The following is an 18,090-nucleotide window of genomic DNA, read 5'->3' as shown; positions in this document are numbered from 1 at the left end:
AAAAAAAAAAAAAAAACCCTCAAAGGTCTGCGTATTCAGGACATGTTGGGGAGGGCAGGCTTGCTTAGATTTTCATTTCAGTATGGGACTCCTTTAGAGGCCTGAACTCCCCAACTTGGCTGTTGTGGGCTATGGTGGCAAAGGTACCAGTGATGCCTGCCGTATATGATAGTACAATAACGCTTCCTTGGAAACAGAGGAAGCCGACATTTTTTGCTGGAGTAACTGTACCAGGCATTAGTTTTCATGGGTGGGGGGGATGCTTTTAGATCCGCTGCATTATTGGAGTTGAGAGCAGTGGGAAGCATTTTGCCATGCTCAAAACCAGTTTTCAACCCTAATTGAATCAGAACCAATTCCTAACAACCAGTGCCATTAACCCATTAAGAGGGGTTCTCTCCCTGGGGGTAGTAAATGCCCTCTTTCCTTCTGGATGAATGGGAGAAGGGAAAGGGGTCATAATATGGACAAAAAGGTGAGAATGAGCACCGTCCCGTACCAGAGGACAGCATCACATATCGCACAAACAGGACAGGGGTCCTAAGACAGGACACATCACCCAAGTTGGCGCGAGAAGGCAGGGAGTCCAAGGGTTCTGCATGCTTTAGCTTTTAGATAAGTCCCAAAGGTTTGTGGAGTCATTTTGACTGGGCGTTTACTCAAATCAATGAATTCACAGTGAAGAGAAAAAAAAAATACTAGAGTGCCAACAGACCCTCTCATCTTAATCTGGACTGTTTATTCAACTTGAAACTCATACCCTATATTATTCCCAATAGCTTTCCCAGATAGACCACCGCTTCGGAGGAGACTTTTGCAAGCAGTCAGCTGTAGCTGAGGCCAAAAAACTGTTTGGGAACAGATTTATTTTGACAGTCTTGTCTGGGGGCTGGAGGGGCTCGTTGTTTTGGTGAGATCTGATGCCTTTCACTGCTCACAGGTTTCAGGCCCCAGCTGCTTGCTGATGCTTTCTGAATTGGACCTGTTCTGGTATCTGCCGACTAGGAGGTGGGATTATTCCAAGCGCTGGTAGCAAGCGACTTACCTTCTGAAAGAGCAGGCATTTTAAACCTTGTGAGCAATAAGGGGAAGGAGCATTGAGCCTTTAACCTCCCAGGCTGAGCTTGGGGATTTGACTCTGCACGCATCTCAATGTAAGGGCTTGCCAGATTGAGTCCCAGGCCAGCATGGAGGAGTTTGGGCTGGGGACTACAATGGTTTTAACACTGTTTCTTCATTGACTGAGCTGTTGGTTCGGAGCCACTGGCACAAAAGATGCCTCAACCGTGGTTAGTAGTTGGGCAGCCTCAGTCTTAAAGAGTGAGCAGTAGGGACCGAGCCCCCTTTCTGTTTCTGCAGCTGCTGGGAAGTGGGGCAAGTTAGCAGCCCTTCGGCATGCCTGCGTGTGTCCATGCATGGATGCACGCCCGGGGCATAGCACGGTGCCTGCTGGTTTGGGGTCTTTGATGATACTCTGACATAAACCATCCTCTGGTCTAGCTCTGGGCTGAATGCAGGCATCCCTGGATGCAGCCCGAAGGCCCGTGTTAGGCAGAAGGTCAGTTCTCAACTCCGTTAGACAGGACCCCCTCAGGAAACCCTTTTCCAGACAGAAAAGACTAGTCTTCTGTTTGCAGACAACTCAGGGAGACCACAATGGAGTAGAGCGTTTTTAACACTAAGCATCCCTGCTTGATGTCTCTGGGCTGATCTGCTGAAGGACGTTTGCCCACCCCAGAGCACTCTTGAAAGGATCCCAAGGCACCTCAGAGAGCTACTACACCCCGGCTGAGAATCACCAAGCTAAACAGCTGGCCTCTATTTGGCATAATCTATAAAAACGTATGCGTGATAGTACATTAAAGCTTCCAACTTTTGGCACACGGAGGTCCTGCCGGGCATCTTTGACCAGGGAACCATCCCATGCATCTTAGGTTTGACCCATGGCCTTGTTTGCACAAAGTTAGGGACTGCCCGAGCTTCTTTGGCCCCATCAGCTGGCACCTCCACTAGATGAAGCGAAGTTTTAAGACGTGGGCATAGGGGGCCCGATCTTGTTCTTGGTCGGCGCTGGAGTCGCTGCTGGCTTCGGTCACATGAAGTAACGGTGATAACAGCAGGCCACAAATCCAGCAATCTGGTGTCAGCTCCCTGCTGTACTGCAAACTCCTCCCTGGTGCCAGGGGGGATGGAAAGCAGCTTCTCGGTGGTGCCTTGCTCTGGCCAGGTCCACGATGACCATCCTTGGAGAGGGCACCATGAATTGTGCGTGAGCTGCGGTAAAGTGGCATTTTTCAGTCAGCCGAGAAAAGCTGGGAGCAGAGCAGGATTTCTGAACAGGAGGCCTTGCTGGCTGCAGGATTAGGACAGGCAGGTTTTTACTCGACAGGCACGGCCTGTTCCTGTGAAACCCCTCTCTTCCTAGCTTCTGGCAGAATCTACTAAAAAAATAGAAAAGGCTACTGCAGGGTGCAGTTTGCTGTCCCCACATTAAAGATCCAGCTGTGGACAGTCCACAGGGTGCAGAGATTTGGGGTAACAGAGGTAGTTGAACCAGAAAATATTAACACTGTAGCTGGGTGGGGTTTTACTGGGAGTAGTGTAAGCATCAGAGTGAGAAGATGGCCTGGAGGTTAAGGCCCCTTCTGGGCTCTCCGCATAACCTTGGACATGTCACCTCTTCCATCTGTGCCTCTGCTTGCCCAGCAGTAGAGTGGCTTGGTTAAAACTATTTGGCTTGTCCCGTCGACTGCCCTCCGCAGGGGTTGAACCCTTACTTCCTGTGGCTTTTGTACAGCACCTAGCAGAGCAGGGCCCTGATCTCAGCAATACACGTATTAGAAAGCAACGGGACCGCAGCACAGAAGCAATGCAGAGAAAGCGCAGCCGAGACAGGAAAGGATGCACTGCCCGGCGCATGGGTCGACGCGTGGCGCAGGGTCCCCCCCAGAAGATAGGCCTGGTACAGTCCTACCTGCCACAGCAGGCTTGTTCTCCGTGGCACATACGCTTAGAGCGCCACGTGGTGCAGTGGCATCCTTCCCTCCGTTCAGAGCTGCACAAAACCGGCCTCAGCCCAAAGCACCGGACAGTACATTAAATCACATATTCCCCCGCCTCCCAGTTGGGAGACCATGTGCTCCCAACACCCCTTCGCCACACCCAAGCCCCCCTCAGCTAGGCAACGTGGTACCCTGCTGCAGCCAGGTTTTCAAAAACACCCTCTATCACTGGGTGCTTCACAGAGCATCTGTGGGGGGCTTGTTTAGAAAAAAAGAAAGCCCAATTCCCCCAGAGACTCGACCTTGAAACGCATGGAGTCGGAGGCCGCTTCTGACTACACGGAGATTTGGGATAAGAGCCAGGTGGGCTTCACAGGGCTCCAACTCAGACTGGAGCTCAGCGGGGTCCAGACAAAAGGACAGCCACCATGCTGACTGCAGCACGGTGCAAGTCAACCAGGAGTAAATATAGGCTGCAGGGTTAGGAGGAGGTTTGTGAGCACCCAACGGCTGAGGTTCTGGAGCAGCTGTAGGAGTATCTAGGGCAGGACCCATCTCTCTTTCAGGGGCAGCAGCTCCATCAGCTCAGGAAAGGGCTATAATAAGGTGGGTGCCCACGGGCACAGGGGATGAACTCCAGTCCCTTCCAGCCCCCCGTTCCTGTGCAACCATGATAAGCTGCTCTCCCTTCTCATTAGCACATCAGACAAAAAGGAGGAGACCAAAAGCCTTCAGTGTGGAGGAAACCTCCTTGCCCTGCTGCTCCAAATGCAACACAACAGTGGAGGAAAAGGGGTGAAAGCTGGGAGTGGACACCAAGAAGCCCCCTCCCAGGAGGTCATACCGACTGGAGGGGCCTGGATAATGCTGTCCAGTGCGGGCGGGCGAGAGGGGACAACCAGGACAGGGTGACGCAGAGCTGGGGGAAAAGGAGCTGGACCATGACAATCCTGTGCATCACCAGGGATCCGGGTTCTCCATTTCCCACGGGAAAACAGAGAAAACCATGGATTTTCCTGATTTTAGCAGAGGAAAAAAAATGGATTTTCCTGATTTTAGCAGAGGAACCTGCAGATTCTCCGCTTTTGCAAAGAGCTCTGCAGGTGGGCAGAGTTGCAGGCAGCAGGCGGTAATTGCAAAAAGAGCGGGAAACCCCCAGGCCTGCCCCGAGGAGGAGGGAAGGAGAGGGGCAGGGCCTGAGGCTCTCACTCCCCCCAGGCTTGGATCAGGCTCATTTTGCTTCCTGGAGCCTGGGAAGTAAGTGGGGTGGGGGGCCACCCCTGGCAGGTCAGGGTGTCTGCTAGGGCTGGGGGAAGAGCCAGTGGGGCAGGGCGTTGGTGCATGGCTGCGGGAGCAAGAGGCCCCCCATGGAGCTCCACGCTGCCCGGGCCACACCTCCCCTGCGTGCACGGGAGCAGCGGTGAGGGGCGCAACCCTGCGCTGCTTCCCCTCGTGCACGCAAGGGAGATGGCCCGGGCAGCGCGGAGCTCGCCACGGCCGGCAGCTGTCCTGCGCCTCCCCGCACCAGGTTGCGTGCGCTGCGCTGCGGAGGCCGCAGGGGAGGGCAGCAGGGTGGGAAGCATGAGTCTGCAGCTTGCACCCAACCCCTACCCCATGCACACAGATCTGGGGGGCACAGCTCCCCCTCGACTGTGCACTGGAGCCAGCCCCTGCCAGCAGGCAGCAGTAGCGGGGGAGCCGGCTCCTGCTCCTGCTGCAGCAGCCGTTACCTTCTACTGGGGGCAGGGGACTGCGGACCTGGGGCCCTGGCCCCATAGCCCTGGCAGCTGGGGGCCCCCCTCCAGCAGGGCTGGGAGGCCTTTAATTTTAATAACTGAGTTTGCATTTTTTTTAATCAGAGAATTTGCATTTTTTTTTTTAAATCAGAGAAAACCAGGATCCCTGGTGACAACTTGCTCTCCCCTCTCATTAGCACATCAGACAAAAAAAAAGAGGAGACCAAAAGCCTTCACAGTCTGAAGGAAACCCCAGACCTCCCTGTCCTACTGCTCCATAATGCAATGCAGCAGTGGAGGAAAAGGGGTGCAAACTGAATGTACAAAGGAGTGGACACTTGAGCAGCCCGCTCCCAGGAGGTCACACCAACTGGAGGGGCCTAGATAGCACTGTCCAGCATGGGCAGGCAAGAGGGGACAACCAGGACAGGGTGACGCAGGGCTGAGGGAAGGAGCTGGACCATGACAATCCTATTCATCGCTCATTCACCAACTGGGCATAGGACCCTCAACAACTCACTCTTCCCTTCCTTGGGCTTCAGCTCCCTCCCATCAGTGAAGCAGGGATGAGAGTCACCTACACAACCCAGGTCACAGAGAAAGCATTATATCCATGTCACATAGAAAATGCGACTGACTTACCCTCCCGTCTTCTCTCTTGCATGACCCAGAAGATAGAAAAATGAGTGAATCCAGTGCAAAATCCAGCCAACCCCTGGCTTCGAAACAGGAGAAGGATGTCTCCGAGAAGAGAGGACGGGGCCGGCCCAGGAAGAAGCCGCAGGTACAGAGAATTGTTTTCTTCCACCCTGCTCTAGAGGCTGGGAGAGCTTTGGTGCTGGACATCTACAGGGAGGAAAGGCATTTCCATGAGTTAAGTTCAGCCCTGGAGATACCTCTCTTCTTGACCCCCCTCAGCATGGTCTGGCAGGCAGGGCACAGGGTTGAGATGTCAGGGCTTGCAAATCTCTTCCGAGCTGTACCACTAACATACTCAGTAGCTGACCCCTAACCTACCCGTTCCCACAAGCATCATGCTGCAGCTTTACACATGCGCGCGCACACATTTCTGGAACAGGAGGTGCAGAGCTGCCTTTGTACAACATTGCAATTATGCTGCTTCCTGTGCAAAGCTAGTGGATACTGAGCTAGCTCAGGGGTCTCTGCAGCATGCCTGGCATAAAGGGAAAAAAAAAATCACTAGTAGAGAGGGCAAAAAGAGCAATGCACCTTCCACACCTTGAGTGGCCTACCAGGGCCACGGGAAAAAGCCAGGCAGCGGGGAGAAGTATTAAGGCATAAACAAGGAACACGGCAACTCCTTCCCCAAGGATGAGGAAACAGCCTGAGCTGCAGAGCCACTTACTGGTGTTCAAGTCACAGTCTGACTCCCACATGTTGGGCTCAGCCTGGCAGAGGTGAACAGCACTCACAGCTCTTCTTGTGGATGCAAACCACAGCTCTGTTTGCTGTACACGGACAGCAAAGACCTATAGGACTTCTCCCAGGGAAAGGGCCTAGCAGAATTTCCTTACCAAAGCACCCCCTCCTGCTCAGCTGTTACAGCAGCAGCATCTGTCCCAGAAAGAGCCTATCCAGGTCAGTAGCACTGTATTGAATTCATCAGTTACTTGGTGCTACGGGTATTTAATTCTGTCCTCGCTGCCAGGCCCGAGGGGCTCAGAACGCTCCAGCTAAACGCTGCCCCGATCACAATCTGTGAGACCCTACAGCAGGTGCATTTAGTAAGTGAATCCTACCAAGCCCATCACTGGCTTAGCTGACCTAGGAGCTATAGCGCAGACAAGGCTTCTGCAGGTGAGCTCTTTGTTGCAGTCATGTCGATTGACCCTGCTGAAAAGCAAATGCAACCAGTGCTGATGGAAGCAGCTGGGTGCTACTCAAGCTCCAGCCGGTTCTGCTGAAGCAGGGGGATTTTGCCTGGGTCTAAATTCCCCAAATACAAGTCCTGATGCACAGGCTGGTGGCTTCATCCCTGTTCCACCCTGAAACAACCACTTGGGCCGCTTGAGGAGTAATATGAGGAAGGGACCCAGAGGGTTTCTCCCTGCTGTGTGGAACTGCAGCAATTAATTAGCATCCTACCTTCCCCTTCGCTTGTGTTCAGGCGGGGATGATTGACTGACACCTTTCCTTTATAAAGCCCATATGTTGGAGGTGTTATTAAGAGACTTGCTGAGGGCTGTACAGTGAATCAGTGGCCAGGCCTGAAGTGAAACCTGTTCCAGTAGCAGAGCCCTGCCCTGGACACTGGAATCTCCCTGATGTGCTATTGCTGTAGCAATAGCCTAATTACCCTTAGCACAAAATGAGGGAAAGCTGACATACCCAAAGTGCATATCATGGGAAAGCTGACATACCCAGAGCACATATCATGGGAAAGCTCAGAGCTCAGCTCTTATCTCTGTCAGTGGAGTTGCTCTGGATTTACACCAACCAGCCCAGGTCAGAAACTGACCCCTGGTACCTTCTAACCAACCTGAGCCAGCAACTCCCACCTCCTTCCTTTTCCGGCGGCAGGAATATTTGCCTGGCAGGGCTCAGATTGGTGGAAGGAGGCCATCACTCTGCGGGGCTGGGGGCAGGGCTGCCGGTGTTGGATTACTGGTTTGCTAATAGCCGCAGCTATAAACAGCAAGCGACGGGGTATTAGAAACTGTAGCTGCGATGCTCATGTCTCCTAGCAGAATGCATAATTCACAACATTTTTATGAGTCTCACAGCATTAGGGTTTCAACACTAGCATGTTCAGTGCGATCCCCTCTTGACCCTGAAGCTGGGGCGATTGATTGCATTTTCTGCAGGGGAAGGGTTTTCCGATGTCTCCAAGATCATTCCCAGAGCGTTGCCTCTTCTGCTCCAAATCTGGGGGGGAAGCATTTAGCTTCTTTTGGGCAAGCTGATCTGCTTCCCTCCCTCCACTCCACACCACACCAGGTTAGGTCCCTCAATTCAGGTAGCCCCCGTCTGATCCGTTCCCCTACCCACTCCAACGCAGCAGCTGGTGCTTCCTGTCCATAGGCGAGTGGCTCACATTCAGCCACATCTCATCTAAGCACCGGCCCAGCCTCACTGTCTATCCGCTTTAAATTCGAAGAACCAGCCCTTTGAAACTACATGTCCCAGCATGCACAGCTGCAGTGCATGTTTGGGCTGCAGTGCAAATACCCTGCAGGTGCTGCGGCCGGACTCTGCCAGCCCCTCCCCACACCAGCTCCCTCTCCGACTGCAGTATCCCAAGGGATCTGGATGGAGCAGGGGGGAGTGCATGCTTGCCATTGCTTCTAATGGCACCAAAAGAGTGGGGAGGCCACGCTTTTCAGGCTCCCTCACCAAGGGCCCGCCTGCTGCGTCTTGCTGGGAACCCCCCCGTTTCCGGGACAGCTGCTTTTGGGTGGGGAGCGCAGGGAGCTGGGATCTTGCTCTGCTTTGCAGCTTGGCTTTGCTCACTCCTGTCTCTCTTCTCTTTGCTTATCACCATAGATCCGGGCATCCGCTGACAGCCTTGCCCTTTCTCTTCAGCAGGAACCCAGCGAGGCCCCGACCCCCAAGAGACCACGGGGCAGACCAAAGGGGAGCAAAAACAAGGCCACTGCCAAAAGCAGGGTAGGTACTGGGGTGGTGGGGAGAGGGCATCACATGACCTTTCCCCATTTGCTGCCTCTAAGTTGCCATGGTTGCTTATTGATGCTGCTCCTTGGCAACCTGGGGCCTGCTGGTGCCTGGGTACCAAGATGCCCTTCTCCCGAGGAGGCTGGCAATGCCGCAGTTCAGGTTCCACATTGTGTCTGTCCCTGGAGGATGGAGGGGAAGGGAATCTCCCCACCCCAGGCTCCGGGGGGAGGTGTCTAGCCCAGCCCTGCAGCCGGGCACGTTCTGGACAAGACAGAAGAGCAGCTAGATTGTGGGGCTGGGGCCTGATGGCTACCCGCACAGAGCTGGCTGCCCTGCTGGGAGGCCTGTCACAGCCCTCGCGCAGCCCCTCCTGCCAAGCAAGAGGCTAGGTGGCAGCAGGAGCTGCACAAAGAGGTGGTGGGTGGAGGAATACACCCCCCCAGGCGCACGGAGCAGGGCTGTTCTGTGAAGCCTTTTGCATCCAAAGAGGACAGCTGGTGACATTTGCTTCCTGGTGTGTGAGCAAGCGCGCGGCGTTGTGTGCACGGTTCAGGCAGCTGGGACTCGGCAGGACAGGCTGGGCTCTGCTCCACGCTGGGCCTGGCCGCTTGGTGAGGAGAGGATGGCTGGGGCTGTCTCCTGCCCTCGGTATCTGGCCAGGATCGAGCATGTGCGGAGCCGGCTCGCGTCCCTCGCAACTTTTTTTTGTAGCCTGGTGGAAACCAAGAATATGCCCCAAAGAAAGCTTTGGTGTAGGGGGGCTGCAGGCATGGACGTGGTGGCCATGGCCTTGTGCTCTGGGGACAAACGGTTGGAGGGCCGTTGCCTTGCCGGGGGGTGGGGTCTGCACAAGCCCAGCTGCTGTCCTAATGCAGCTGGGTGGTGGAGGTGACTGCAGCAGGTACGTCAGGTTAGCCCAAGCCTTGGCCATCTGTTCTGCCCTCTTCAGATCACAAATGCAAAAAGGGAGCATCCTGCCCGATCCCAGCGTCTGCCTGGGGCGTGCCTCGTGCCCTGCAGCTGCTGCGCACTCCCTGCCTTGGGCTCAGCCTGTGGCGGGTTGTGGGGAGGGGCAGGGGCAAGGGTGCCTCTAGACTTCAGAGGGGAGCCGTGCCAAGGGGAGAGATGCCCCAGTCAATGGGCAGGTTAGATGTGGGGGGGGGAGTCAGTACTCCAGGGTCCTAGCCCACTTCTGCGGCAGCGTATGACCTAGAGCAAGTCCTGTCCCACCCTGTGCCTCAATTTCCCTTCCTGTAGGAGAGGGCTAAGGATACAAGCCCACCTCACAGCCTTGCCCAGGACAGGGAAGGCATCTACAGAGCCTTTGTGATGCACAGAAGGGCCAAGTATTGTAGCTGACAGGGTGGGACCTGTGGCAGGGACCCTGCCTGGGGGCACCGGTTTGCTCCCGGTGCATGTGGATGTGCTGGGCCATGATTCCTAGGGGTCTGCAAAGCAGGCCCTATTTGATTTGGATTCAGCCTGAATCAGGGACAGTGATTCGATTCGTTGATTTGGATCGCTATCCCCGATTTGATTCGGCTGAATCTGACGATTTGATGCCGATTCAGCAAATCAGCGATTCGGCCACAGACATAGCTTTAAAGTTTTTTCTACATACCTCGAGGCGCCAGCGCAGCTTGTGAACGCTGTGATGCTGGGGCTCATGGAGCGTCCCACAGGAGTGGCGGGGCCCCTGCATGCATGGCCCTGAACCCAGAAGTCAACTGGAAGCACTTCCAGGGAGTGCACGGGGGGGCCCCCCAGCTTGGCAGTTGGCCACGGGGGGACCCCAAGTGCCCCCCCAGACCCAGGAGGCACCCATCACCAGGGCCAGGGGGCCCCAGTGGGCAGTGAAGTGGACTGGAAGTGCTTGTGGTCCACTTCTGGGTCTGCTGCCGACTGTGCCAGGGAGCCCCCGCTCTCCTGCGTGATGCTCCCTGCGCCACAGCATCCACAATCCCCTGCTACCGAGAGCGATGTAGAAAAAACAGTTAAAGCTGTGTCTGTCTCCGAATCTTTCCGAATCTACTTGGAGAGATTCAAGGGTCCTCCGATGCGATTCGGATTCGGAGATTTGGCCACCGAATGGGGCCAAATCAAATCGGGGAATCGAAGCTTTGTGCAGCCCGTCCTTAATTACAAGCTTCTTTCAGCCCCCATCGTTCTGAGGGAGCCTTTGAGGCCAGAACATATAAACGCTGGAGAGGATGTCTCATCTCAGGGCTGAGACGCTAGGGGGGAAGGAAGGGGGCTGGAGGGGAGGCTGAGACATACACAAGACCCAGGGAAAGCAGCTTGTACGTGCGGGTCTCAAACCTGTTTTGAAAACACGTGACTCATATCCTGCGGATTTGAGTCATGGGGCCGGGGCCAGGGCCCAACCATCTGATGCTGGAAAAAATCACTGTGCTGGGGGCAGACAAGGAGACAGCCCTCTCCCCGCCCCACTTCGGGTCACCGCAGGTCCAGCAGAAGAGACTGTGATGAGTTTGGCAGCAGTAGATGGGGAACCACCTTCATAAACAAGGGCCCAGGCAGCCACCTTGGCACTATGCCTTGTTGGGGGGCATTAGTAGCCTGGCTCCCGCTGACTGTAACATTCTCCGTCTGCACAGAAAGCTGCAGCGACACCTGGGAGAAAACCTCGAGGCCGGCCCAAAAAAACGGTGAGTGGATCTCGCCTTTTTTGATTTTTGCCAGCCTTTCCTTCTGACGGTCAAGGTCCGCACCCTGGCCCCCCCAGGAACACGGAGCATGCAGGACCAGCCCCTGGGGGAAATGTGATGGGGGAAAGTCAGGCTCAGGTGCTTGAAACGTGGCCGAGGCATCTGTGTCGTAGAGGAGCTGCAGCCCTCTGCACAGGGCTGGCTCCACCACCCCGGACCCAGCGCTGGCACTGGTTTAGCGGGGTAGCAGGTCGGGGACGCTGGCCAGTCCATCCATGCACTGATGCCGAGAGAGTGGAATAGCGACTGCTCCATGGCATAGTCGTTATGCTGCTGGTGGGCCTTCTGTAGCACAGACTCCTGTTTCTGGGATGGGATGGGACGGTCTGCAGTTTCTCTGCTGCCATCACGAACCTGTGCAGAACTAGGACGTTTTGGGTGGCTATGCACTTTGCTGCAGGGGTTTGCAGGACTCGGTGCCAGATTGCTCTGCCCTGTGATGGCCCCACTGCAGCGAAGGCAGCTGCTTCTCAGTGCTGGGAGCTTGGAAGGATCTCAGCAGAGGGGAGGCAGTCAGATCTCCCCGCCAGGGCCCCGATGGAGAACGGCCAAGGCGATTCAGTGGCCCCTTTCCACACCGGGCATCCTCGGAGGCAACATGTAGCGCAGCACAATTGTTTCCGGAGGTTGCAGCGTATCGTGGGAGGTGCATCCGGAGGCTGGATGCCCTGGGAGTCGTGCTCTCGTGTAGCAGAGGGAATGCAGCCGCCTCAGTGCCAGATGCTCCTGGGGGCTGCGCTGTAAGGGAGCTGGTAATGAAAACAAAAAAAAAAAAAGCCTTTGGCTTCTCCACCTCTCTGCAGCCTGTAATAACGCTTAATGGCTCTAACGAGCTCCGTGTTCTTGCCCTGTTCCCCAGCAGTGACTAACAGGAAGCGGCTTGTTCTCTCGCTCACTGGCACAGGCTTGCCCCAGGGTTTCTGGTGTTACCAACGTTGGCATTCCTGCCGAGTGAGTGTGCGGTGCTTTCCCCTCTGCTCCCATCTGTTCTGCCGCTGCTCTTTCCTCCTCCGCCCCGTCTGCACATTGCGGCTACTCAGTAGCTCTGGCTCCAGCACATCCCCATGTGCAGTGCCCCGGCAGCACGAGCTTCCCTCCAGCTGGACCCTTTCTCCCTCCAGGGAGCCTTGAGCCCTTGGCCCTAGGGCACACACAGCTGACTTTGCTCTCTCTGCAAAACGGCCTCTACATGCCTCTTGCAGAGGCAAAACAGGGCACCCTACAAGCAGGAATCGGTCTTCACCTTTCTTCTGCTCTCTCTACCTTCCCTCAGCGCCCCAAGGAGTCCAGGCTGTGCCATCTGCTTACCGCAAGCCGCCTTTTCCTTTTCGTTGTACAGCACCAAAATGCGTGCCTGGGGCAGCCCGATTTTAATTTAGTCATCAGTCAGAGCTGCAAGGTAAAGCAGACCGCTGGCATCTCCAGCGGGGCTTAGCATATCACCGCCACAACTCTCAGCCCCTGGCATTTCTGCCAACGCACAACAGTCACTTGCTGCGCGTTGGCTGCAGGGACCCAGGCAGTGTGCGGGGGCTCCTGCGTGTAGGCAGAAGCAAAGGGAGGCTGGATTGCAGACTTCACAACAAGCCAAGAGATGCTGTTACTTACTACCCGCTCCTTTTGAGCTGTTGCTGCCGACACAGAACAGTCTACCTGCCCCAAGAGCCCTTGGCATCCCCCTCTGCACAGCTGCAGGTTCAAATCCCAGCTTGGGTGACAGGAAGGGGAGGCTGAAACCTGCCTCACATATCCTTGCAGCAGGGCCACTCTACCGAGTGCTAGGACCAGCTGCAAGAAATTAGGCCCAAGATAAGGCCGACTTCCCGGCCAAGAAACATAGACCCTTACAGCCAGAAGGAACCATCATGAATGAACTAGTCAGACCACCTGCACATCCAGACCCAGTAACCCTTGCAACAAGCACCATGCAGGGGGGACATCAATACCAGCAGCCTTGCAAGGCATTGCCCCAGCTGGAGAGGGGGTAGGGCTGCAGCAGACACAGAGTAAGGTGCCCTGACAGAGCTGTGGTGGTAAAGCCTGCCTAGCCAGCCTTCCAGCACCAAGTGCATCTCTAAACAGGGGGCTTAGGGCATGGAAACCTAGCAGCTTCTTGCACAAACACCCTGGGAATCTCTTCCCTACAGAGATTCCCCAAGTGAAGCGGAGTTTAAATGGAAACCATGTCCACACTGAGGATGCCCGGGAGGAGAACCCTGGCTTCATGCAGCGGTTGGCTTTTCCAGCCAGCTTCCTCACTCCCCAGGTGGGGGCTGCCAAAGCCCTTTGCTATTTTGGGTCATCCTGGCTCGCAGGCGAACCGCAGCTCACGCCCCGGGAGCGGGGAAGGGTGAAGAGGGAGCATCAGTCACTTCCTCAGCACGGAGGTCTGTGTCACTGGAACACTTTGTACGGAATTGGCAGCCGCGTTCCAGCCCGGCTTACATATTATTATTTTTTTTTTATGAATGAAGCATGAGGAAGTGGAGGCTGCTGACTCATGGCTGAGTGTGAGGCTGACTCATCCTGCTTTCAAGTGTGTGTTCCTTTAAGGAGGGAGGAGGAGGAGGGATGCCGGCATTCCCAAGCTGGGCTGTTATGCCCTTACTCTTGGCACCAAGCAGACCAGAGCGCCTCACTGCATTGAGTCCTGCTTGCCTCCCAGGGCAGCGAATGGGCGGTGGGCAAAGGCCTTCACTCTCAATCCAGCAATAGAGGCGCAGAGTGTGCAGGGGGTGGAAGGAGCTTGGTTTGAACCTGAGCTTTCAGCTGCAGCCGGGGTCGCCTCTGGCGGCAGCTGAGAGGCATGACATCTGTCCAGGCAGCAGCTGGAAACTCGTTAGCTGATTACTTGTGTCCATCTAAAGTTACCGGCCTCAAATATTTCTCCTATGGCACCATCTAAAAAGCACCCTCCCAGGCTCAGGGCCCCACGGTACCAGGCACTGCACTTGCACAAGAGATGCACTTACCAAAATGCAGTTCACGATCTCCTCCTCCCCTGGGTCTCGAGGCAGGGAAGCCAGTCAGAGGTCCATGTTCAGGGCACAGAGAAGTCCAGTCCACGAGCTTTTCTGGCAGAGGCATTATTAGCTGGTGCCAGAAGCGGGGCCCAGGGCACATATTCCTTATATTCCATTCCTGCCTGTCATTACCTGCCCTCGGCTCAGTTATGGGTTGCCCGGCTATAGAGCTCAGAGCCCTTTCCAAAGATGGGAATGGATCCTGCCTCAGTTTCCCCTCTTTAAAAGGGAGACCAGGAAAGCGAATGCAAAAAAATAGAGCGCAGGGCTGCTCTACAGCTCCACGCAGCAGACCGCAAAGTCCCAGCATCTACCTGGGCCTCGTCGCCTGCTTGGGCGCTGAGGTTTAAGTTACATCTTGCTATTTCTGCAGCCTCCAATGCCGAGCCTGCCTCTCATCTAAGCGGCCTCATTACTATGGCAGCAATGCAAAATGCAGCGTCCCTGGGCACCCTGTAGCTCTGACCCAAAGACCCCAAAGTGGACCAGCGCTTCCTAACGGCTTTGTGTCTTGCAGCAGAAGGACGAAGAGGAGGTGAACATTTCGCAGGAGTCGTCCGACGAGGAGCAGTGAACACTTGAACTGGCACTACCTCATTACTTAACTTACCAATTTCTTGTCAAGTTCTGGGACTGAGGAAGGGGGGGGGGAAAAAGGTCCTCCGTAACTTTTTTCCCCCCCTCCTCTGCTACTTTCTCACACTCAAAAAAACAAAACAAACAGCAGCACTGGAGATCAAACCGACAGGCCGTCAGCTGCGCGCGCGCCGGCGGTGGTAACGAAGGGGGAGGACGTTCTCTCCCAGTTCTCTCTTATTGGACAGGGTTAACATTTAGCCTACTGGTTTCTGTAGTTTCTTTTGTTCCTAGTGAAATTCCTGGAGGGAGGGCCCCTGTAGATCAGCTGCTCTCTAGATGGCAGGTTTGCGATAGGCCTCCAGTAGGGAAATGGGGTGGCGGGGCTCTCAGTTGTCTGCATTTTAAAATTCATGTTTGAATTATTTTTTTTTAAGCAAGTCGTGGGGGGGGGTAGGTTTGTGCCAGCCCCCAATCTCCACCCCAGCAAAGCAGAGGCAGATTTCCTGCCCATGCTTCGCTGATGGCAGAGGGGAGCAGAGAAGCCCGTCCAGGAGGAAAGTACGGCGGTTAAAGGTCTGCTGTGGATACAAGCTAAGGTCGGAGGGCCCTGAATACAGCCTGCCTTGTCCCCTCCTTCCACTGCCAGCCTTGTTTGCAGGCTAGTTTGGTGGGTGGCGGGGAGGTAAACTTAGCCTCGGCAGCTCTGCTGGCAGCAGTGGCCTGTGTTCGGGTCTGGCACAATCCGACGGACACTGCGTGGCTGAGAGGACCCCCTATAAGGCAGGCCGTCCCCCACAGGGAGCTCTGCAGGGGGCTTTGACCAGATGACAGCAGCCCACTGCTTCTGCCAGCAGTGCTAGGTGCCCCCAGCAGGTCTGCTGTGCACTTGCACTGGCCCTGCCCCCGCCCCCTGCAGCTGACCCTGAAGCGGAAAGGTTTAGACACGGAGACTTTGAACTTGCCCGGTGGGGGTGAGGGTGGGGGTCCTTCACCAGTCCACCCACCCCCTCTTCCCTCTGCCAGTCCCCACGCTGCCCGAGCTCCCCACAGCCATGCACTCTGCTGGCCCCTGGCAAGGGGGTAGAAGGGATAATCCCCACTGGGCCCCAGGCAGCCTTTAGCGTCCGCTGCGGGAGAGCCCCCGAGCAGCGGCCGCGTGGCTCTCAGTTCAGCGGAGTCACATTCCCTGTTAGGAGAGATGGTTACTGCTGTGCAATCTTCCCCTGGCAGGAACATGCCAGCATGAGGCTGGTGCTCTGCCCAGCTCTGACACCGGCCTGCTGGCTTGCCCTGGGCATGTCCTGTCTCCCCTGCACCTCCCTTTTCCCTCTGGTAGAATGGGGCAGAGCGATCCTGGCCTTTGCAAAGCGCTTTGAGAAATGCTGGTAGAAGTGGTGGGTAAGAATATTACCCCAAATTCTTGATGGGGGTCTTAAAAATGTCCAGAGGGCCTGGTGGTGGAGAGGGAGCAGTTTCCCTGCTGCCAGCAGAAATAGCCCTGTTGCACCCCAGGCTGCTGGAGGCTGGAGCAGGCAGCAATGGGCACAGGCCCCAGCTGGCAGTCAGGTCCTCACCAGGCAAGACCAATTTGCACTCCCAAGCCTGGAAGTGGGACGCAGCCTGGGCTGGGGCTGGGTGGGAACTGCCCTGAGGGAATATTTAAGCCTCAGTGCTCAAGAACCACATCCTTTTCTGCTTAAAGTTCAGTGTCCGGCACTGTCCCCTGAGAGCAGCACTCCTGCTCTTTGCATCTCCCCTCCAACCTTAAAAGAAAACAAGCCTGTGCCCTGCAGACAGCCAGATAAGACTGTAGAAACCCCCCTCCCATACACACACACACACCCATGCCCCGTTGCACTGGTAGCTGCCTTGTCACTTCAGGCTCCCAGCCCCTGCCCACCCGAGGCCACACACGGTCATTTTGCCCCGGAGCTTTGCCTGCCGGAGCCGCTCTGAGCATGGAGCAAGTCTCCACCACCAAAAAGGGAACTCTGCCAAGCAGTACTGCCCATTTCTTCCCTCTGTCCTACCAGCTCTGGGGAGCTCTGCAGCAGGAAGAGGCTAGCTGGCGTCCCAGCCACATTTCCAAGCCCCAAGTCAAAGGAGGGTCTTTATCTTCTAGGTTCTCTCTCTCTTTTTCCTTCGTTCATAACTACCTCTGGATAATTTAAGTTCCATTCTCTTAACCACAGATATGCTGCTGCTGTTACTGCTGCTCTACTGGTTGCACAGTTTATTATTCCAACATGGTCTGCCTGGTACTTTTTTTTTTTTTTTTCCTTTTCCCCCTGCTCCAGAAGTGATTAATTTACCCTATAGTGCAGAGGTTGGTTTGACTGGGATTTTTTTTTTTTTAAATATTAGGTTATACTATTAAAAGGGATAGAGCCTTGCAAAGTGGTGTGGTGAAGACATCCCTCCCCATAGCTGAACGTTGGCGGGAGGGAGGGTGGGTGCTGTGGAAGAGATACCAGGGTCTCCTTGTGCCCAGGTCAGACTGGCAACTTCCCAGCACCACCCGTGCGCTTCCCACTGGAAACTGGGAGGAAATGGGAAAGCTGCAGGCCAGGGGGCTTGTGGCATCAAGTGGAGAAACCCCACCTTCACCTCCCACCAGCCCCTTGGGATCAGCTCACCGTCTCCTCTCAATGCCTCTTACCCCAAAGCTGTCCCAGGCTGCTCAGCCACCTCCAAGTTCAACTTGTGGGCATTTCTTAAACAGAACAGCCCAGCCGAACTCAGGGCACGGCCTTGGCGTTGCTGCATCAATCCTTCCTCTTGATATAGTGGGGCTTGGGTTTGCCCCAGGTGATGCTCTCAAGCCTGAGGAAGGAGTTTCGGGGGCTGGAGGGAAGGTGCTGCAGACAACACAGCTGCTTTCAGCTGTATGGGGTAGAAGACAAGCTGCTCTTCCCTCCTGAATCTGTGCCAGACCCCTCATTCTCAAGGCCTCGCGCCCTCCAGGCCTCGCGGGAGGAGGTGTGCACCTGGAGGAGGTTTCTGAGGGCTTCTGAGCCGGGGTCATGTCTTCACCACATCACTCAGACCCTTTAGATACGACCAACTGCAATGGAGCTGGGGGTCATTTCCACGGGGAAGGCCAAGAGTGAGGCGGCAAAGGCGGGTCCGCAGTTCACTTGGTTGGAAAGCTTTTACTGTGTGTTGAGGTCACCTGCCAGGTGGGGCAGGGGCATGGCAGGAGCGCGGGCAGTGGCTGACACTTGGTAGAAAGTTGTGTTTCATGGTCCATTGTTAAAGACCTCTTGGTTTCCTATTTGCAGTTACTTGAATAAAACATTTTATGGATGTTTCAAGCCTCCTCCACTCCCTCCCTCTCTCTGTCTCTCAAGCAAGTGCCCATCTGTGATGGGCAGACCCCCGCCTT

At 55.5% G+C, this 18,090-nt stretch overlaps 1 protein-coding gene across 6 annotated transcripts in view; it reads left to right on the top strand.

Annotated features, from left to right (window-relative positions):
* Positions 1–14,910, top strand: part of HMGA1 (high mobility group AT-hook 1) — a 19,195-nt gene extending 4,285 nt beyond the window's left edge. For 2 of the 6 annotated variants that reach the window (XM_019514174.1, XM_019514177.1), the window contains exons 2-5: positions 5,410–5,522; positions 8,243–8,365; positions 10,993–11,043; positions 14,644–14,910. In XM_019514174.1, coding sequence (XP_019369719.1) covers positions 5,421–5,522; positions 8,243–8,365; positions 10,993–11,043; positions 14,644–14,700 — 333 coding nt within the window. In that variant the 5' untranslated portion in view covers positions 5,410–5,420 and the 3' untranslated portion in view covers positions 14,701–14,910. Of the gene's footprint in view, positions 1–4,202; positions 4,260–5,409; positions 5,523–8,242; positions 8,366–10,992; positions 11,044–14,643 lie in introns of those variants that run through there. The other 4 variants (XM_019514175.1, XM_019514179.1, XM_019514178.1 and 1 more) reach the window with 4 other exon arrangements.
* The last annotated feature ends 3,180 nt before the right edge of the window (positions 14,911–18,090 follow it).

This window comes from Gavialis gangeticus, unplaced genomic scaffold, assembly GCF_001723915.1.
Source record: "Gavialis gangeticus isolate Ggan-Ray unplaced genomic scaffold, GavGan_comp1, whole genome shotgun sequence".
NCBI lineage: Eukaryota > Metazoa > Chordata > Crocodylia > Gavialidae > Gavialis > Gavialis gangeticus.
Note: the sequence above shows the minus strand (reverse complement) of the source record. Positions and strands in the feature narration are given on the sequence as shown.